The sequence below is a fragment of the Tenrec ecaudatus genome, chromosome 10 (genome assembly GCF_050624435.1).
Source record: "Tenrec ecaudatus isolate mTenEca1 chromosome 10, mTenEca1.hap1, whole genome shotgun sequence".
Classification (NCBI taxonomy): domain Eukaryota; kingdom Metazoa; phylum Chordata; class Mammalia; order Afrosoricida; family Tenrecidae; genus Tenrec; species Tenrec ecaudatus.
In genome coordinates, this window is record NC_134539.1 from 116,392,778 (window position 1) to 116,409,121 (window position 16,344).

General features: G+C 51.5%; 1 protein-coding gene across 2 annotated transcripts in view; it reads right to left on the reverse strand.

The window, feature by feature from the left end:
- ASIC2 (acid sensing ion channel subunit 2) overlaps nucleotides 1-16,344 on the reverse strand; it is a 1,177,580-nt gene that overhangs the window by 84,230 nt on the left and 1,077,006 nt on the right. For both annotated transcript variants that reach the window (XM_075559255.1, XM_075559254.1), the window contains exon 2: nucleotides 8,685-8,835. In XM_075559255.1, coding sequence (XP_075415370.1) covers nucleotides 8,685-8,835 — 151 coding nt within the window. The remainder of the gene's footprint in view (nucleotides 1-8,684; nucleotides 8,836-16,344) is intronic.

The following is a 16,344-nucleotide window of genomic DNA, read 5'->3' on the forward strand; positions in this document are numbered from 1 at the left end:
CTTGAGGGTAAAACATGTCTGTAGTCCTTGCCAGTCCTGGCCCGTGGCGACGTCCAGCGTAGCCGAGAGAAAGCTGCCCAGTCCTGCACCATCCGCATGATGGGACCTGGAAGGGACAGGTGTGATTCCTGCGGCTTTCATTGGCTGACTTTCTGTAGCAGGTCACCAGGCCTTTCTGTCTCGTCCATGTTGGTCTGAAACCCGTTGAGTATCATAGAGAAACAAAGCCTTCCTGACTTTGTGGGTGGTGGCTGTGCATAGGGTGCTTTGACCAAGAACAGAACCCAGCTCCGAGACGTGTGACTATTGCCAGGCGCTGTCCAGTCACTTTCCACTCACGGTGACCGTGGCTGACAGAACAAAACATCGCACGGTTGTTCTGCTTGAGCCCATTATTGCAGCCACGGGTCCATCCATCTCATTGAGGGCCTTCTTTTTAGCCGACCTTCTATGACTTTTCAGAGGCACGCAACACAAGCAATGACGCCGAATGCAGAAAGCTCACAGGCCAGTAGGTGGAAAGCCTTGTGGATGCAGTGGTGGTGAAAGCATCCCAGTGTTGGCACGGGTCTCCACGTGGCTCCTCCACCTCCAGGGCTCTGGCTCCATCAGCGTAGTTCCAGGTGGCTTGTCAACAGGAAGACGAAGCAGAGAGTCGAAGCAGAGATTGTGTATGTCTGGCCTCCAGTGAGCTATTTGTCTCACCTCCAAATGAGGTCATCAAGCTGTGATGGAACTACCAGAGTTTCCATTAAGGAAGATGAGGATTTAGTCCTCTGATGCAAAGGGGCCCATCCTACCTCCCTTCCTTCTATCTCCAGATGTAGTTAGAGGCTATTTTGGTCCCCGGTCCAACTCTCTGACATGATGAGGATGATGTAAATGTTGTTTACATCCCACCCGTGTCGTACTACTGATCCCTCTGTGAGACATTGCTAATCCTCTTTGGTTCCGTTTTTTTGTTGGCTTGTTTGCTTGGCCTCCTGAGTGAGCTAGTGTCTCCACAGGGTCTAACTAGGTTGTTTGGCTTGGAGACTCCCGACTGTCATTATGTGAGGGTCTTTCTCCTGTAATTTCTTGGTTTCTCCAGGAAGAGATGTTACAAAGTTCTGACTGGGGAAGGGTGGAACAGTTAAGCCTGGCTTGGAGGTCTCACTGTGTAATAAGCAATCTCAACCCATCTCCTTTTTCCTGGGCAGTGCCTCATCCGTTCCTTTAGCTGTGCCTGGCCACAAGCCCAGTGAGCAGGTCTGTCTCTGGCTGGGATGAGGAATAGTACTTGTCTGCTGCTTCGGGCCATTGCTTGTCTGACAGAGGGCATCTGGGGACCTAAGGGCTCTTTATAGACTTTTATGCTCGCCCCACTCTTCAGCAGTATCTGATGCCTCCAATTCCTAATCCTTTCTGAAGACTCAGTGGTTAGAACTGCTTTGGCTTTTACCCTTCCCCACCACAGGCCCTGATCTGGCCTGCCCAGACAGATGCCACACAGTCAATTTACATGCCAATCATCCAAAAATTTGCACCTTGGGCAAGTATCGGACTGATGACAGTAAGGCTGATGGTTCAAAGTCATGCAGCAGCTCTTTGGGGGAAATATGAGGCTCTCTGCCCCTGTAAAGAGGTACAGTTGGAGGGTTTTTATATAGGGTTTTTATGAGACTGGATTGACTCCATGACCATGGGTTTGGTTTGGACGTCGGTTCATTGTTGCCTTGGGAGCTCCTAGGTGGGCAGTGCTCAGCTGATCACCAGAAGGTGTGCCCCAGAAACCCACTGGCTGCTCCGAGGGAGAAAAGACCTGGTCACCAGAGCTTGTACAGACCCCAGCCCTGGAAGCCACGCGGGGCAGTTCCACACTGTCACACGTCACTATGAGCTGCCATGGCCTCTATGAGCCCATTGCTGTGGCCACCGTGTCAATCCATCTCATTGAAGGTCTTCCCCTTTTTCATGAAAGGAACCACTTGGACACACACCTTCTCCGATGTTAACAGGACACAACAGGCCCCGTTGAAACCACCTCGTAGTGTTCTAGGTCTATGTACAAGCTCTGCATGAACACAGGTAGAAATTACAGCCTAGGAAACCCTATGGAGAAATTCCACCCTGTCCCATGGGGTCATAATAGGTGGCAACTGACTTGACGGCACCCAGCAAAAAGGTTGCCTTTTGAGTGCCTGTTGGTTCATCCTTAAAATCAAACAAAACCTTGACTGTCCTTTTAGTGTGGCTTGAGGAGGGAACAGGAGTCCCAGAGGCACCATGGCTGAGCACTTGGTTGCTGACCCGAGGTCAGCAGTTGGAGCCCGCCCGTTGGGACAGCACGAGGCAGCCTGCTCCTGTTGGACAGCCTTGCAAACAGCGGCAGCAGCTCTATGGGTGGAGATCGACTTGACATCATTGAGTTTGCTTGATTTGATTTTTCTATTTTGTTGTTGTTTGGTGAATGCTCTGTGCATTACCAGATTTCTCAACTACCAGCCACTACCCGTTTCTCAGTAGAGGCTCTAGAGGCAGCACTGTGGAAATCTCTTCCGTGGCTCTTACTATCCCAGGGGGTAAGGAGAGGTGCTTAGAGTTGGTTTACGGGCTATACAGGAGCACAGAACCGTGTATTAAATTCCATCAGTGTAGCCTCCAGTCTGGTGATATTCAAGGTGTGAGTTCCGGAGCCCCAGGGATGGCCAAGGGGAGCAGTGGTGAAAGCAGACCAGGGTCTTCGGCTTCCCGTCTTCAGCTGAACCAGAGGAGTTCTGCATTTTGCCTGCTTTCTATAATGGAATTGTGCCAAAGCTTTCATTCAGTATAAGGACCTTGTGATTGAATGTGTTAGTCCGGGTAGACTAGAGAAACAAACTCACGCACATTCATGTGTGTATAACAGAGAGCGTTATATATAAGAGTAATTGTATATTAAGAACACATCCCAGTACAGTCCAGATCAAATCTGCAAGTCTGATATTAGCCCATATGTCTGATATCAATCTCTAAATTGCTCTTCAGACTTATGCAACACATGCAATGACACTGAATGCAGGAATATCACAGGCCAGCGGGTGGGAAGTCTTGTGGATCCAGTGGCGGTGGAAGCATCTTAGCACTGGTGTGGGTCTCCACATGGCCCCTCCAGCTCCAGGGCTCTGGCTGTCATCAGTGTAGTTCCATGTATCCTGTTAGCAGGAATGTCTCACAGGGAGATGAAGCAGAAAGAGTATGTGTCCCACCTCTAGCAAGCTATTTATCTCCTTAGTGCCTCCAAATGAGGTCATCGAGCTGTGACCTGATTGACAGACTAAACTCTATCCCATTCACTCTGAAGTCTCAAGTTGACAACAGATTATGTAACTAACACATTGAAAAAGCAAAAAGAACAACAACAACAAACAAACAAACAAAACCCCCCAAGGAACCCAAACCCTACAAACCAGAAGACCCAAAAGGAGACCTGCACCAGCCTTATCCTCATATAGCTCGTTCTCTCCAGAGATGACACCAGAACCCCTTTCCTGAACTATTCTCGTGGCGGTGCTGTAAAACCTATTGCGAACAATTCAAAGAAGTTTAATGTGAGGAACATTACTTGGGGTTCAGAAGCGGGTTTTCAACTTGGTTTAAATATGTAACTAGGTATGCACTTTTGAGAAGCACTGGGCCTCACTTTCTATGGGGATTATAATATGTAATTAGCAGGGCCATTGGAGAACTCATGAGAAAGACTCATTGGTGTTCATTGCTAGTTGCTGGGCTATCAGCTCATGGCGACCCTGCGTTCAACAACTAAATGCTGTCTGGCCCTGCACCACCGTCATGAGCCTCAGTACCTTTGAGTTCGTTGCTCCGGCTACTGGGTCAGTCCATCTCATTTGGGGTTCCCCTCGTATTTGCTGACCCCTGACTTTACAAAACATCATGTCCCTTTCTAGTGACTGGTCTGTCCTGAGGATGTGTCCAAGATAAATGAGCTGAAGTCTTCCCTTCTAAGGAGCCTGTAGTAGTGACACATGAATAGTACGTGATATGAGTTATGGAGAAATGGAAAATCAGATGGATGAGGAGTGGGAGTGGGGTGGTGATTTTAAATTGAGGAGTCAGGATGGGCTTCAATGAGCAGGCAGTATTTGGGCAGAGCTGATGAGGTGAGCCAATAGTTGTTAGCTGCCAGAGCATTTACATGACACATGGCCACCCGTTTCACAACCAGATAGAATTAGATCACCAGACCTTTCCTCCTCATCCATCTTGGTCTGAGAGCTCTGCTGAAACCTACTTAGTATGAGAGCAACACACAAGCCTCTACTGAGAAACGGGTAGTGGCTGCGAATGAGGCGCGGTTGCTGGGATTGAAACGGGCTCTCCAGAATGAAAGGCGCGCGCGAGTCCCACCATCAAAGCACCACTGCCTCTCTGTGAAACAATTAGCCAAGCAGAGATCCGAGGAAGGAGATTTCCATGCCAAGGGAAATGCACACGCAAGTGCTCTGAAGTGAGAAATGTCCCTAGAATGCTCGAGGAGCAGCAGGAAGGACACTGTGGCCATAGCTAAGTGGACGGTGGTAGTTACATCATCTGGTGTCAATTTGGGACTTGAGAGGATTAAGAGTGAAGGGGTGGAGCCTAGTCTGTCAATCAGATCATAGCCAATGAGGCCTCTGTATAGGTGTGGCCTTCTCCTGAGAATTCTGGGAACTCCTATATTTTCCTCTTTGGAGGCGGGAGACACATTCTCTCGCCTCACTCCCTTGGAGACGCTCTACTGACAAGACACATGGCACCACGCAGAATTACCCCGTGCCCGGGGAACTGGAGGAGCCACGTGGAGATGCCTGCCAGCGCTGAGATGCTTACAACACCACTGGATCACAAGACTTCCCACCCATTGGCCTGTGATCTTCCTGCATTTGGCATCATTGCATGTGTTTCGTGAGTCTAAAGAGGACTTTATAGATTGGTATCAGACCTATGGGTTGATATTAGACTGGTGGTCTTGGACTGGACGGGGTTGGGATGCTTCCTTAATGTACAATTACCCTTTATATAAGACTCTTTCTTATACACATATGAGTTTCTGTGGCTTTGTTTCTCTGGTCCACCCGGACTCACACATTAACCATGGGGGCAGTAGAAGGCGATGAAGTCAAGGAGATACTGAGCCAGAGTTTCAGACTTCTTCCAGCGCAGACTCTTAAAAACAACTCCTTAGCTCAAAAATAACTTTGATACAATATTAAATTCTTCTTTCCTGAACACTAGGACTTACGGAGATTAGTAATGGTGCAAAAAAATGGATTTTGCATTAGGGGTGATGAGGGCTAGAGGGAGATGAAGAGGAGCGGGCTGTGATTGTGCTTCTTCCCACTTTTGAACTCATCTGTTTAGATTCTGAGACTGTCCAAGAGCACCCGGACACTGATTCTTGTGTCCTCCGGCGGGACACTCCCACCCCCACCATGGACCCTCCTAGGACGCGCTGACCCATGCAGTTATATCGGGAACTCCTTTCAAATCTGCCAGGGTCACGATGGCCTTCTAGTTCCTTGGCCACTGCTGATTGGTTGAGGCATGGGCACATGACTGTAGCTCGGCCAATGATCTCTTCCCTGTGTGGTTTTTTTTTTCATTTAAAAATGGTTTTCAATTTTCTTTCCATTTGAACGGAAGATCAATGTGAGTGAGACCTCTCTCACTGGTGATAGATTTGTGAAACATCAAAGTCAGGATCTTTGGGGAGCTACGTGTGAAAAAAATACATGTGTGTAGAAACACACACACACACACACACACACACACACACACACACACACACACACACACACACCTCTCTCCAGTGAGAGGGAACTGGAAGAGAGTCTGAGAGAGAGGACGTGGCAGAGGTGTGAGAGGCCCACGGGTGTGTGAGCCCTTGGTGTCAGCTGTCCCTGAGGCTGCATCCCTGGCTGTCCTGCTGTTTGGTTGTTGAAGTTACCTTGGATTCTGGAGCAACAGAACTCCTTTTAAGCCTAAGCTTGTTTGAACCAGGAGCCTCTCATGTACAACCTGGCTCACCCACTGCTGATGTCTTTCATCTTTGAAGTTTACTCCAAGGCATCTACACAGAGTTTCATTTTTAACAACCTCCCACCTGTCTTCCACTTAATTTCCTGGAGAAAACTCTGGCCCTGAAATCCGCACGACTATAGTTTAGGACAGCTTGGTGGAAAATCTATTTTGTGAGCTCTTTCATTGGGGAGGCAGGGGGCTGGGGGAGAAAGGATTTCCATGCTTAAAGATATGCAGGAAATAAACACGACATGCGCTCTTCCTGTCTTGGAGATTCAGGTGGTATCAAATTAAAGAATCCCCGCATTGAATAAATGTACTTCATTTAGTTTGACCAGGCTTTCCCAGTGTTTGAAATCTCCTGCTCTTTAAAGACAGAGGCACTGATTAGAGCAACGCACATGCAAGCCAAGGACCAGTGAAGCTAGGAAGAGGCAAGGCAGGGCTTCACCCGAAGCATTTTCAGACATGGCGCAGTGGACTCCCCGATCGTGGGATTCTGGCCTCTGGACGGTGAGACTCCCTGCTTGTGGCTCTGTCTGTGGCAGCCCTAGGAAACGACGCTGTCACCATGGAAAACATCATTAATGTCTGCTCTGGTCTTGGCTGCTGTGTTGCTAGGACTCATTTTATTTCTTATTTCACTCCTGTTCCATGGGTGATTAATGAAACACATACGTTCGTGTCTGCAAGGGAGGCCACTCTTTGAAGACTAAGACTCCACCTCTTAGATCCAGGCATGTTTACAGGTTACAAGGCATATAGGCTGGTCACAGGAATGTTCTAGAAAGATAGGCTCTCTCGTGGTGATTCCCGAGCTTGGCATGAATACCAACGCTCTTCATCGGTCTGTGTGGGGCAGCGTGAGTAGGGTGTGCTTAGTTGAGAAGCATGGACATGGTCCACAAAGTGTCTCCTCAGCCGGTCGCTGATGGGGCTTTGGAGTGTCCTGGGAGCTGAGGTAAGCCGCCAGGAGGCATTCCTATGAAGCCCCACGTGGTGGCCAGCTCATGTTTTCATAGACAGCGCCGCATTACCCAACCATTGAGGTAAGCATGGGTCTCCTTGTGCTTGCTTACTAATCTGTTGTGAACAACTTCACTTTTAATTTTAACCTCATCAAAGCTAAGGAGCTTAGGGTTGCCTGGCATCTGTCTCCCTCCCAGCCTCCAGCCCCACGGCACCTTCCTGTAGAACCAAAGCCTTTTCCAAATTTCCAGTCCCTGACAGGGACAGAGCGCCAGGGATGCATGATAAACCTGAGCTTCTCTGTGCTTACTTACTAATCTGCAGTGAACAGTGTCTGACGTGTTGAAACCACATGAAACAGTTTCACCCCCAGTTAGTAAGGAAGTCCACGGAAGACCGTGCTTACTTTACTTATTGGGTACTTTCACCGTGACAGTAACTTGAGGCCAATGGCCACGGTCACCTCTCCCATCAGGGTGCTTACTCAATGGGGGGATTCTTGAAGGAAGGAGAGTGTGTGGTGGTGGCGGGAGAACCCGGGGTTTGCAGTCAGAAGCTGGGAAGGCAAGCATGGGGAAGGAAGGCAGACTTCCAGAATGGACCCCAAGGCTCGTGGGGTCGGGACAGCATGTGGTGAGGGGCTGCGTAGTGTCCCCAGAAGGACCTGAGCTTGGCTGCTTGGTCTCCACCATCATTTCAGCTTCAACGTGAGCGACTGGGGGTTTCTCTCTCTGGAGCCTCTCTCACTACCACTCCTCCTTCGGCCCGAGGCTCAACTCCTGACATTGCCTCCCTAAACTCGTTCTCCCTGCACGCAGGGTGGACTTGACTCCCCGCTTCCTTTACCTTCATGGCTTCAGCTCACGGACCCATCTTTACCCTTCCCGCCACGTGGGGTTCTACGAGACCCATTCAAAGACGCCATTCACCAGGAAGCTCCCCCTCAAGGCCCCAGCTCTGTTCTCCGTGGGAGCTGGTCCCTCCACAGCCTTGTGGGGAGCTTGTCACATGGGACCCTAATTTTCTGTGTCTTCCACTAGCCTTCGAGCGAGGATGCGGCCTTTTTCATCTTAATATCTTCACTGAAGGCACCGTTTACGGGAGTTTAAGGCTTAACGAAGAGTTTGCAGAATAAATAAACACATACATACACGGATGGCATTAATTTCAGGGTCAGCCCACAAGGGTTCCCCAGGGCTCAGACAAGCATGGCCCCGGGTCCACCCCCTTTGGTTTTCCAACACTGCACAATCCTTCCACCTTCCCCCGGTACGGGCAGGCACCTGATTGTTTCGCTGCTGGGTCTTCTCAGCTGGGTTGGGGTATTCAGGATGGTGGGGAGAGGCGAAGGCTGGGCCATCCCTCCCTTTTGCTTGAAATCAAACCACTCACCTGCCCAACCTTATCTTTTCTTTCGAACCTTGTCTTTGATCTCCCCCAACACCTCCCCCCCGCCGCTTTGCCTTAACTTTGCGCAGCCCCATCACCTGCCCCTTCCCCAGATGAATCATGCGATAGATGGTTGCCACTGACCTGCATGTCACCCACCCTTGATGGGAAAGCGGGTCATTTTCGCGTGGGCCAAGGCAGCGTGCCCTGAGCCAAACCAGCCTTTCAGAGTCAGTCCTGCCCCACCGCCCCGTGCCCAGCATCCCTGCTCCCTGGGTGCAGCTCACCTGTCTCTCCCCAGATGGGCAGGTACTCATCTTGCTGAATGTCCAGCATGATCTCCAGCCCGTTGCCTGTCCCCCCCTTGACCGTGGTAAGCAGAGGTTTGCCATCCTCGCCTGAGTTAAACATGTAACACTTCCCATATTTTGTAAACACCTGAAGGAGAGAAGAGAGAGAGAGAAGCACATGGGTGACTTCAGACTGGGCCCCCACGATGGTGAATCCCTGCAACATGCCACAACCAACGCCCCCTCTTGGGGACTAGTGATTCCGCACCCTGGCCGATGGCCCAACGTATGCCCAGCAGGACTCTGGCATCAATGGAAGGATATGGCTGCCCCTTGGGGGTTGATACAATGGGGTCTGGTTGTTTCTCTGTGCATGGGATGGTCCTGCTCACGTCCAGACGTTAATACTCAGCTGTAGGCTCTGCGCCTCCAACACACACTTGGGGCCCGACTTCGCTCCCAAGGTCTGACGGCCTCATCAACGCACCCTCAAGGTCTCCCCCAGGCCCCCTGACAGTCACCACATCCCTGTCGTCAGATGCTTCTCCTGCTCTCTCCGATCTCCACACTCCTCCCTTCAGCCTCCACTCTCATTTTGGGAAGAACACTGCCACTGCCACGGGCGCCCCAGCCAGGGCCCTGAGCGTCACAAAGGGCGCCCATTATTGAACCAGCAAGGCCTGTCAGCACCGTCTCTGCCCCTGTCTTGAACGGGGCCCTTCCTCCACGACAGGGTCTTCACTTAAGACCCCATCGTCTCTTTCCTGGCTTGCTGTCGTTCCCTCACCAGATTCCCTGGTCCCAGGCAATTTTCTCCAGCCCGTTCTCTAGAGCGAAGGGCAGTCCACGCTTTCTGAAATGCACACCAGAGCATGCCAGCCCTGTAGGCCAACCTCACCAGGGCCTCCGTCCCCTGCAGGCTCAAATAAAACACCCTCCACGGGCAGCCTCCGGGAAGCCAGCTTCTCCTGCCGTCTCTCCTACTGCTTCCTATCAGCCCACAGGGGTCCCCGGAAGAGAAGCACCACGGGTCGGTCGTGTCCGCGGAGGTAGTTAAGCGAGGTTGCTGACGCAGGGAGATGCTCCAAAGTACAGGTATTTGTGACGTGAATGAAGGAGGGAGTGCAGCACGCGGTGTGCCCTGCCGGCCCACACACTGGTGCCTGAGCCTCCTCTCTGCCTGGCACACAGTAGGAGCGCCTGACACTTTGCCTGGATCAAAGTAGGGGTACCAGGATGCAGGGTGGATTCGAGCCAGGAATGCAGAGACCTCTGTCCAAGTTGTGGCGTTGTCATTTGCCAATTGTGTGCCTCATGTGACCCGAATGAGCCCCCGAATCCTCTGTTTCTCCATCTGCTAGAAGGGCATTCTTGTCCTTGCCCCAGCTGTCCCTCAAGGTTACCAAGAAGACTGAATGAGCATTACAAGCTTTCCACAGACGCTGTGGACTATTACGATCACGTAACTGTTTGGGAACCTCAAACGGAAGCCAAACCACATCTGGCAATATTGGCTGGAGTTGAGTCAGGTCAACTAGACGGGGTCCTCGCAAGTGCTGAGGCTCTGGGCCTGTAGCTCGGAGGGTGCGGTGAGGTGTTCAGGCTTCCACGGCAGCGCCACGCCAGGGGAAGATGTCCCTTTGGGGCAGATCTCAATGGCTGACTGACAGGAGAGGAGAGGGCCCTGATTGACCCGCTCACCTGGCCCCATGCTAGATGCATATGTAGCCAGGGAGGCTCATTTAACCTGCGCAAACGTGGTTGTGGCATCGCTGCCTCATTAGTCAGACGAGGGCACCAAGGCCCAGCGAGGTGAAGTGGCAGTGGGTCTGTTTGTTTGGTTGGATCGGCTCCCTAGAGGATCCCGGGTGGTACTGTGGGTTAGATATTGGGCTGCTAACCACAAGGCTGGCAGTTCAAATCCACCAGCTGCTGGGGGGGTGGGGGGGGAAGCATGATGTGGGAGGTGAGGCTGTCTGCTTTGCAGTCTCTGAAACCCTCTAGGGCAGTGGTACCCAACCTTCCTCATGCCTCGACCCTTTCATACAGTTCCTCATGTGGCGGTGATTCCCCCCAACCATCAAATTATTTTCGTGGCTACTTCATCACTGTCATTTTGCTACTGCTATGAATCGGGCGACCCCTGTGATAGGGTCGTTCGACGTCCACAGGGGTCGCGACCCTCAGGTTGAGAACCGCTGGTGTACACACATGGCCCTGGGGAGCTGCACTCAGGAGCCTACTGTCCTGAAAATATAAGAGCAGGCGTGGCTAGAAGTGCACCCAGCGGGTGGCTTCCTGTGTGGCTTCTAGTTGCTATTGAGTTCATTCTGACTCATGAGGACCCTCCTGGGGTTTCAAGGCTGGGACCTTTCAGAGGCAGCTCTGTCTTCTGGGAGCACCTGTGGGTCAGGGTCAAACTATCCATCTTTTGGCTAGTAGTCTGCCTGTGCCACCCTGGAACTCCCTGTATCAGACCAAACCCACTGCCATCAAGTCAATGACAGGGACCCGGCAGGGCAGAGTGGGACTTCTCCATAGGGTGCCAGAGACCAAGTCTTCACAGGAGTAGACAGCCTCATCTTTTCTCTGCAGAGCAGCTGGGGGGCTTGAACTGCCAACCTGGTGGTTGGCAGTCCAATGCCTCACCCACAGTGCCACCAAGGCTCCTTGTAAACACTATCTATCGCCTGTGTCCTGACTGGTCTGTAATGATCGTTTTCCTATCTATAATGATGAGACTTGTCATCAAAATAAATTTTATTTTTGGTAGGGCCAGATAACCACAAACCAAACCTCTCCCCCCAACTCCTTTCCATCGGGCACGTGAACTTCGGAAGATGGTATTTTGGTTAGCATATGATCTCAAGTCAGCCAGGATCCCAGGCCTGCCACAAACAGGTCCCATGGCTCTGCTGAAGGTCCTGTCTGCTCTGAGTTGCTGAGTGTGGTCATATAATTGTTTGTCAATTTGAGAGATTATGAGTAAAGGGGTGGAGTCTAGTCTGTCTGTCCACCAGGTCATAGCCAATGAGGCCTCTGTGTGGGCATGGCCTACTCCTGGGAATTCTGGGAACCCCAGAAATTCCTTCCTGGAGGTGGGAGATCCTCTCTCTGTGTTCACTTCCTGGGAGACACTGCAGCTGATAAGACACAAGGAACAACTCTAGCGTCCTGAGCTGGAGAAGCCACATGGACCTACCCTGATGCAAGCAGACCTCTGAAGCCAGAGAAGTCACGTAGAGACCCCTGCCGGTGCTGAGATACATACAATGCCATAGGATCCAAAGACTTTCTACCCACTGGCCTGTGATCTTCCCGCATTCGGCGTCATTGCATATGTTTTGTGAGTCTGAAGAGGACTTTACAGATTGGTGTCGGACATATGGGCTAATATTGGACGTATGAACTTGATCTGGGCTGGGATGTTTCCTTAATGTACAATTACCCTTTATATAAAACTCTCTCTTATCCACATATGAATTTCTATAGGATTTGTTTTACTCTAGTCTACCCAGACTAACAGACTGAGGATAGTGACAAGGTGTGACATGGGAAAGGGGTCCAAGAGCTTATCTTGCCTACTCACCTCTGCAAAGAGAGAGAGAGAGAGAGAGAGAGAGAGAGAGAGAGAGAGAGAGAGAGAGACCTGGGAAAGAGAAGTGATCTACTCAAGATAGGGGAAGAATTCAATGGGCTCACGGACCCTTAGGTCAGCCTGTCCTTCCTCTGGACCAGCCTTCCTCACTTTCCCTGTCTGCAAGCTGGCAGAGGCTCTCGGGATGGCTCTGAGCTTTGATGCTGAAGCCGCATGAGTCAGAGTCAAGGAGGGAGCAGGGCAAGTCCTCACAGTGGGAGCAGCTCGGAGACCCTCTCTCTGGCCTTGACCGCTCCTTTGCCAGGCTGTGCTCATTCATCCTATGTGTCAATTTGGCTGGGTTGATTGATAACCAGCTGTGTTTGAAAGGCATAAGGACTGGTTTTGTTGAGTGAGTGAATGAATGAATGAGTGAATGGACTCCAGTGTTGCTGGCCTCACAGGCTATGGCCCATTCTAGGAGGCAACCCCATGGTTTATTTCTAAGCCCCACCCACAGGATGCCTGTGTTGAGCAGCCTTGGCCAGTTGTGGCTGGAGCCTCCTGGGGATCCTGTCCAGCTCCCCTTGCCCCCCTTCTGCTCCCGCGGCTTTCCCAGCATGTCTGCTCGCTTCTCCATGATGACACCAGAGGATTCAATCCTTTCAGGAACTCGCAGGACTGGGGACAGTTCTCCATCGCAGGGGCTCAGAGAAAGCAAAGCTCACTGCAGTCCTTCCTGCCTGGGCTGCGGCCCGCTGTGGTCGCCTGGCTTCCCTGCGAGGGCAGCTCTCCTCTCGGCTCAGCATCAAATGCCTGGGAGCTATTTACACACCACACAGTTTTGCTACAAACCTGGGACAAGAAGCAGCTCTGCTTCTCATAATGACGTGTACGTGCGTCGCTCTCTTCAAATGGATACCTTATCGCCCCAGCCAGAAAATACAATTTGTTTAAGTCCAGACTGTCAGGCTGCGCTGGCTGCTTCTTCAGAGCTGCCATTCGCTGAGGCGTTTCTGCGCCTGCCTGCGAAGTGCCGACAGCCCGCTGTGGACGGGAGCAGCGCTGGATCTGTGGACTCGCGAAGAAGAGCGTAGGATTGTTCTGAGGTGCTTGGCTCATACAAATTAAAGGGGCGTATTTCAAACCTGATCTCCAGGGGGAGAGCTCCCCTGAGATTTAAAAACGGGACCCAGGGCCCTGATAAGGAGACCTAGTGGTGCAGCAGCAAACCAAAAGATGGGCTGTTGGCAGGCGAAAGACAGGCACTGTGCTTCTGTAGAGAACCCCCCCGGGGAGAAGCCTGCCGGGCTCTGCTGCCAGGATGGCCGCCGCCGCCTGACAGCAGCCCCACGGCTGCCGACTGCTAGCTCGAGCACGCTGTGCCACGGCTTAGAGACCGCAGACAACCACAACCTCCTAAATCACCCCCATGAAGGGGGACGGAGGAAATGAGCAATTCCTGAGCCCCTACTCCACGTCTGGGATTGGCTGTAAAGCTAAAGGCGGGAGGTACGCACTCACCCAGTGACTCTTACAGGCAAACACAACACTTCCACTGCACCACAGGGAACTGCCAAGAGCTGGGAGTTGACTCGTGGCAGTTCACAGCAACCACAACAGGTACACACAGAATCCCCGTGGCACTGCCAACAGAAAGGTCCCTGGTTCAAATTCACTCAAAGGTGCGTGGAAGAAAGGCCTGGCTACTTCCCTCCCCTGAAAAGGGCCACTGAGCACAGTTCTATTGTAACACACCCAGGGCTGCCGTGAGTCACGGCCAACTCAGCAGCTGGCTTGGTTTCGGCAACTTGTTTCTAACTGTGAGCCTATCCACCTTGATGGGGAGATGTCTTAGTCCCCATTTCAAAGTGGATGGAGTGGAGTCTGCTGAAGATAACAGCATGCAGAAGTGAGAGCTCATTTGCTATCAAAGAAGCTAAAAGGAAGGAACAACGGACTTTTGAGAGAGACAGGAAGGGATTCACGTAGCTTAGAACTCATCAAGTCGCTGGGCCTGAACAAGGCATCCATCATCCTGAATTCCAGACTACTCACCTGGAAAGCAGACACGAAATCAGACAACATGTAGTTGTAAGGACAGAGTCTGAGAATCTAAGTGGATTTTTAGGGGGATTACACAACAGCCCTCTTTATTGCCAGTTAATCCATACCAGAGGGTTATGACTGTGGTTCTCCTTCCCAGCAGGAGAGAGGCCCACTATTTGAGTCACAGAAAGGGAAGAGGTGGACAAAAGAGCGGTAGGCTTGGTGGTTTCTGTCCCCTCTGCTCACGTCTACACAATACCAACGTCAACTTAAAGCAGTTTGATGGGAAGACAGCAGGCACATCCCACTGATAGCTTATTTCCTTAAAAAGTTAAGGCTGTTCACCTAGAAGATTACTGGGGCCTCAGAGGCCTGGGGACCCTAGGAGTCCCTGGGTCAAACGAAGAAGCACCAAGTACTAGCTGAAACACTGGTGGCTTGAACCCACCCACCCATCCTGGGTAACAGGTTTGGTGGCCTGCTTCGCAAAGACAACAACCTTGAGACTCCTATGGAAAGAGCAGCTCTCCTCTGCGCACACGGGGCCACCACGAGTCAGAATCGACTAGGCAGCGACCAGTGACAACGGAGACTTGTAGAAGCCAGAGAAAGTCTACTTGCTTGCCTACATCTCACTTTGGAAATCGGCATTTAGATCCCAACAACTGAATCGTCACCGCGTCTTACGCACAGTGGAAGAGGGCCCACTTCCAAACCAAAGGCAAATGGCCCACGAGGAAGGGAGAGGGTCTCTGACCACCCCTGAAGCTCTTGCCATCAAGTCATGACATGGCTTTCTGTGCACCTTCCAGGGCCAACCACTCCGTGTCTGCCCTTTCTTTCCAACAAGCCCCGTGCGGCTGGTGTCATCGCTGGTTGGACAATCATGATGGACGAAGAAAACATCGAAGTTGCCAGAGATTTCACTTAGCTTGGATCCACAATCAACGCTCCTAGAAGCAGCAGTCAAGAAACCAAAGGGCGTAGTGCATTGGGCACATCTGCTGCACAAGACCTCTTTACAGTGTGCATAAGCAAAGTCGCACTGAAGACTAAGGTGTGCCTGACCCACGCCATGGTCTTTTCAATTGGCTCATATCCATGTGGATGATGGGCAATGACTAGCCTGAAGGGAAGAAGAATTGATCTTTGAGTTCAAGAATATTGACTAGACCATGGGCTGACAGAGAATGAACAAATGAGCAAATCTCTCTTGGAAGAAGTACAGACAGAATGCTCCTTAGAAGCAAGGATAGACAAACTTCATCTCGAAGCAGGAAACCAATAGAGAGGTCTGAGGAGCCGGCCCTAATTCCAACAGGTGGACAGCCCCCCCTCCCTCTAGAAGAATTTACTTCAAAAGACAGCACTGAAGCTACAGCTCAGGGAGAGGGACATGTCTGATCAGATTACATGGGAGCAAATAAAGGGGGAGGAAGAGAGAGTGGAGCACATCCTGGCCAATCCACATACAGAGTCAGTGAGGAATGTCGTGTCTTATAGTGGGGCCAGCCAAGGGTTCGTGAGGGAGCTGATACCAAGGGCTCAAGTAGAAAGCAAATGTTTTGAGAATGATGAGGGCAACAAATGTACAAATGTGCTTGACACAATGGATGGATGTATGGATTGTGATGAGTTGTACGAGCCCCCAATGAAATGATTTTTAAAAAGGAAAGACTTTATCTCATACACATTGGACACACTCTCAGGAGGTCCCAGGCCCTGGAGAAAGGTGGCAATCACACTGGGAAGGCAGAGGGTCATTGAAGAAGAGGAAGGCCCTTAGAGAGAGGGGTGGACACCGGGCAGCCGCAGTGGGCTTTCAAGCGTGACGGTCCTGTGAGGACGGCACAGGACCAGGCCGTGTTTTGCTCTTAGCACACATGGGGTCACAACATGTCAGGCAACGGAAGTCCAGAGAGGCTGCGCCAGATGATAATCCATCTCTGCCTAGTGCCAAAGCTTGGCATCTTGGGCTTCTTCTCCCCAAGACTGCTGCTCACACTCACCTCTTTCTCCCCACCTGGCATG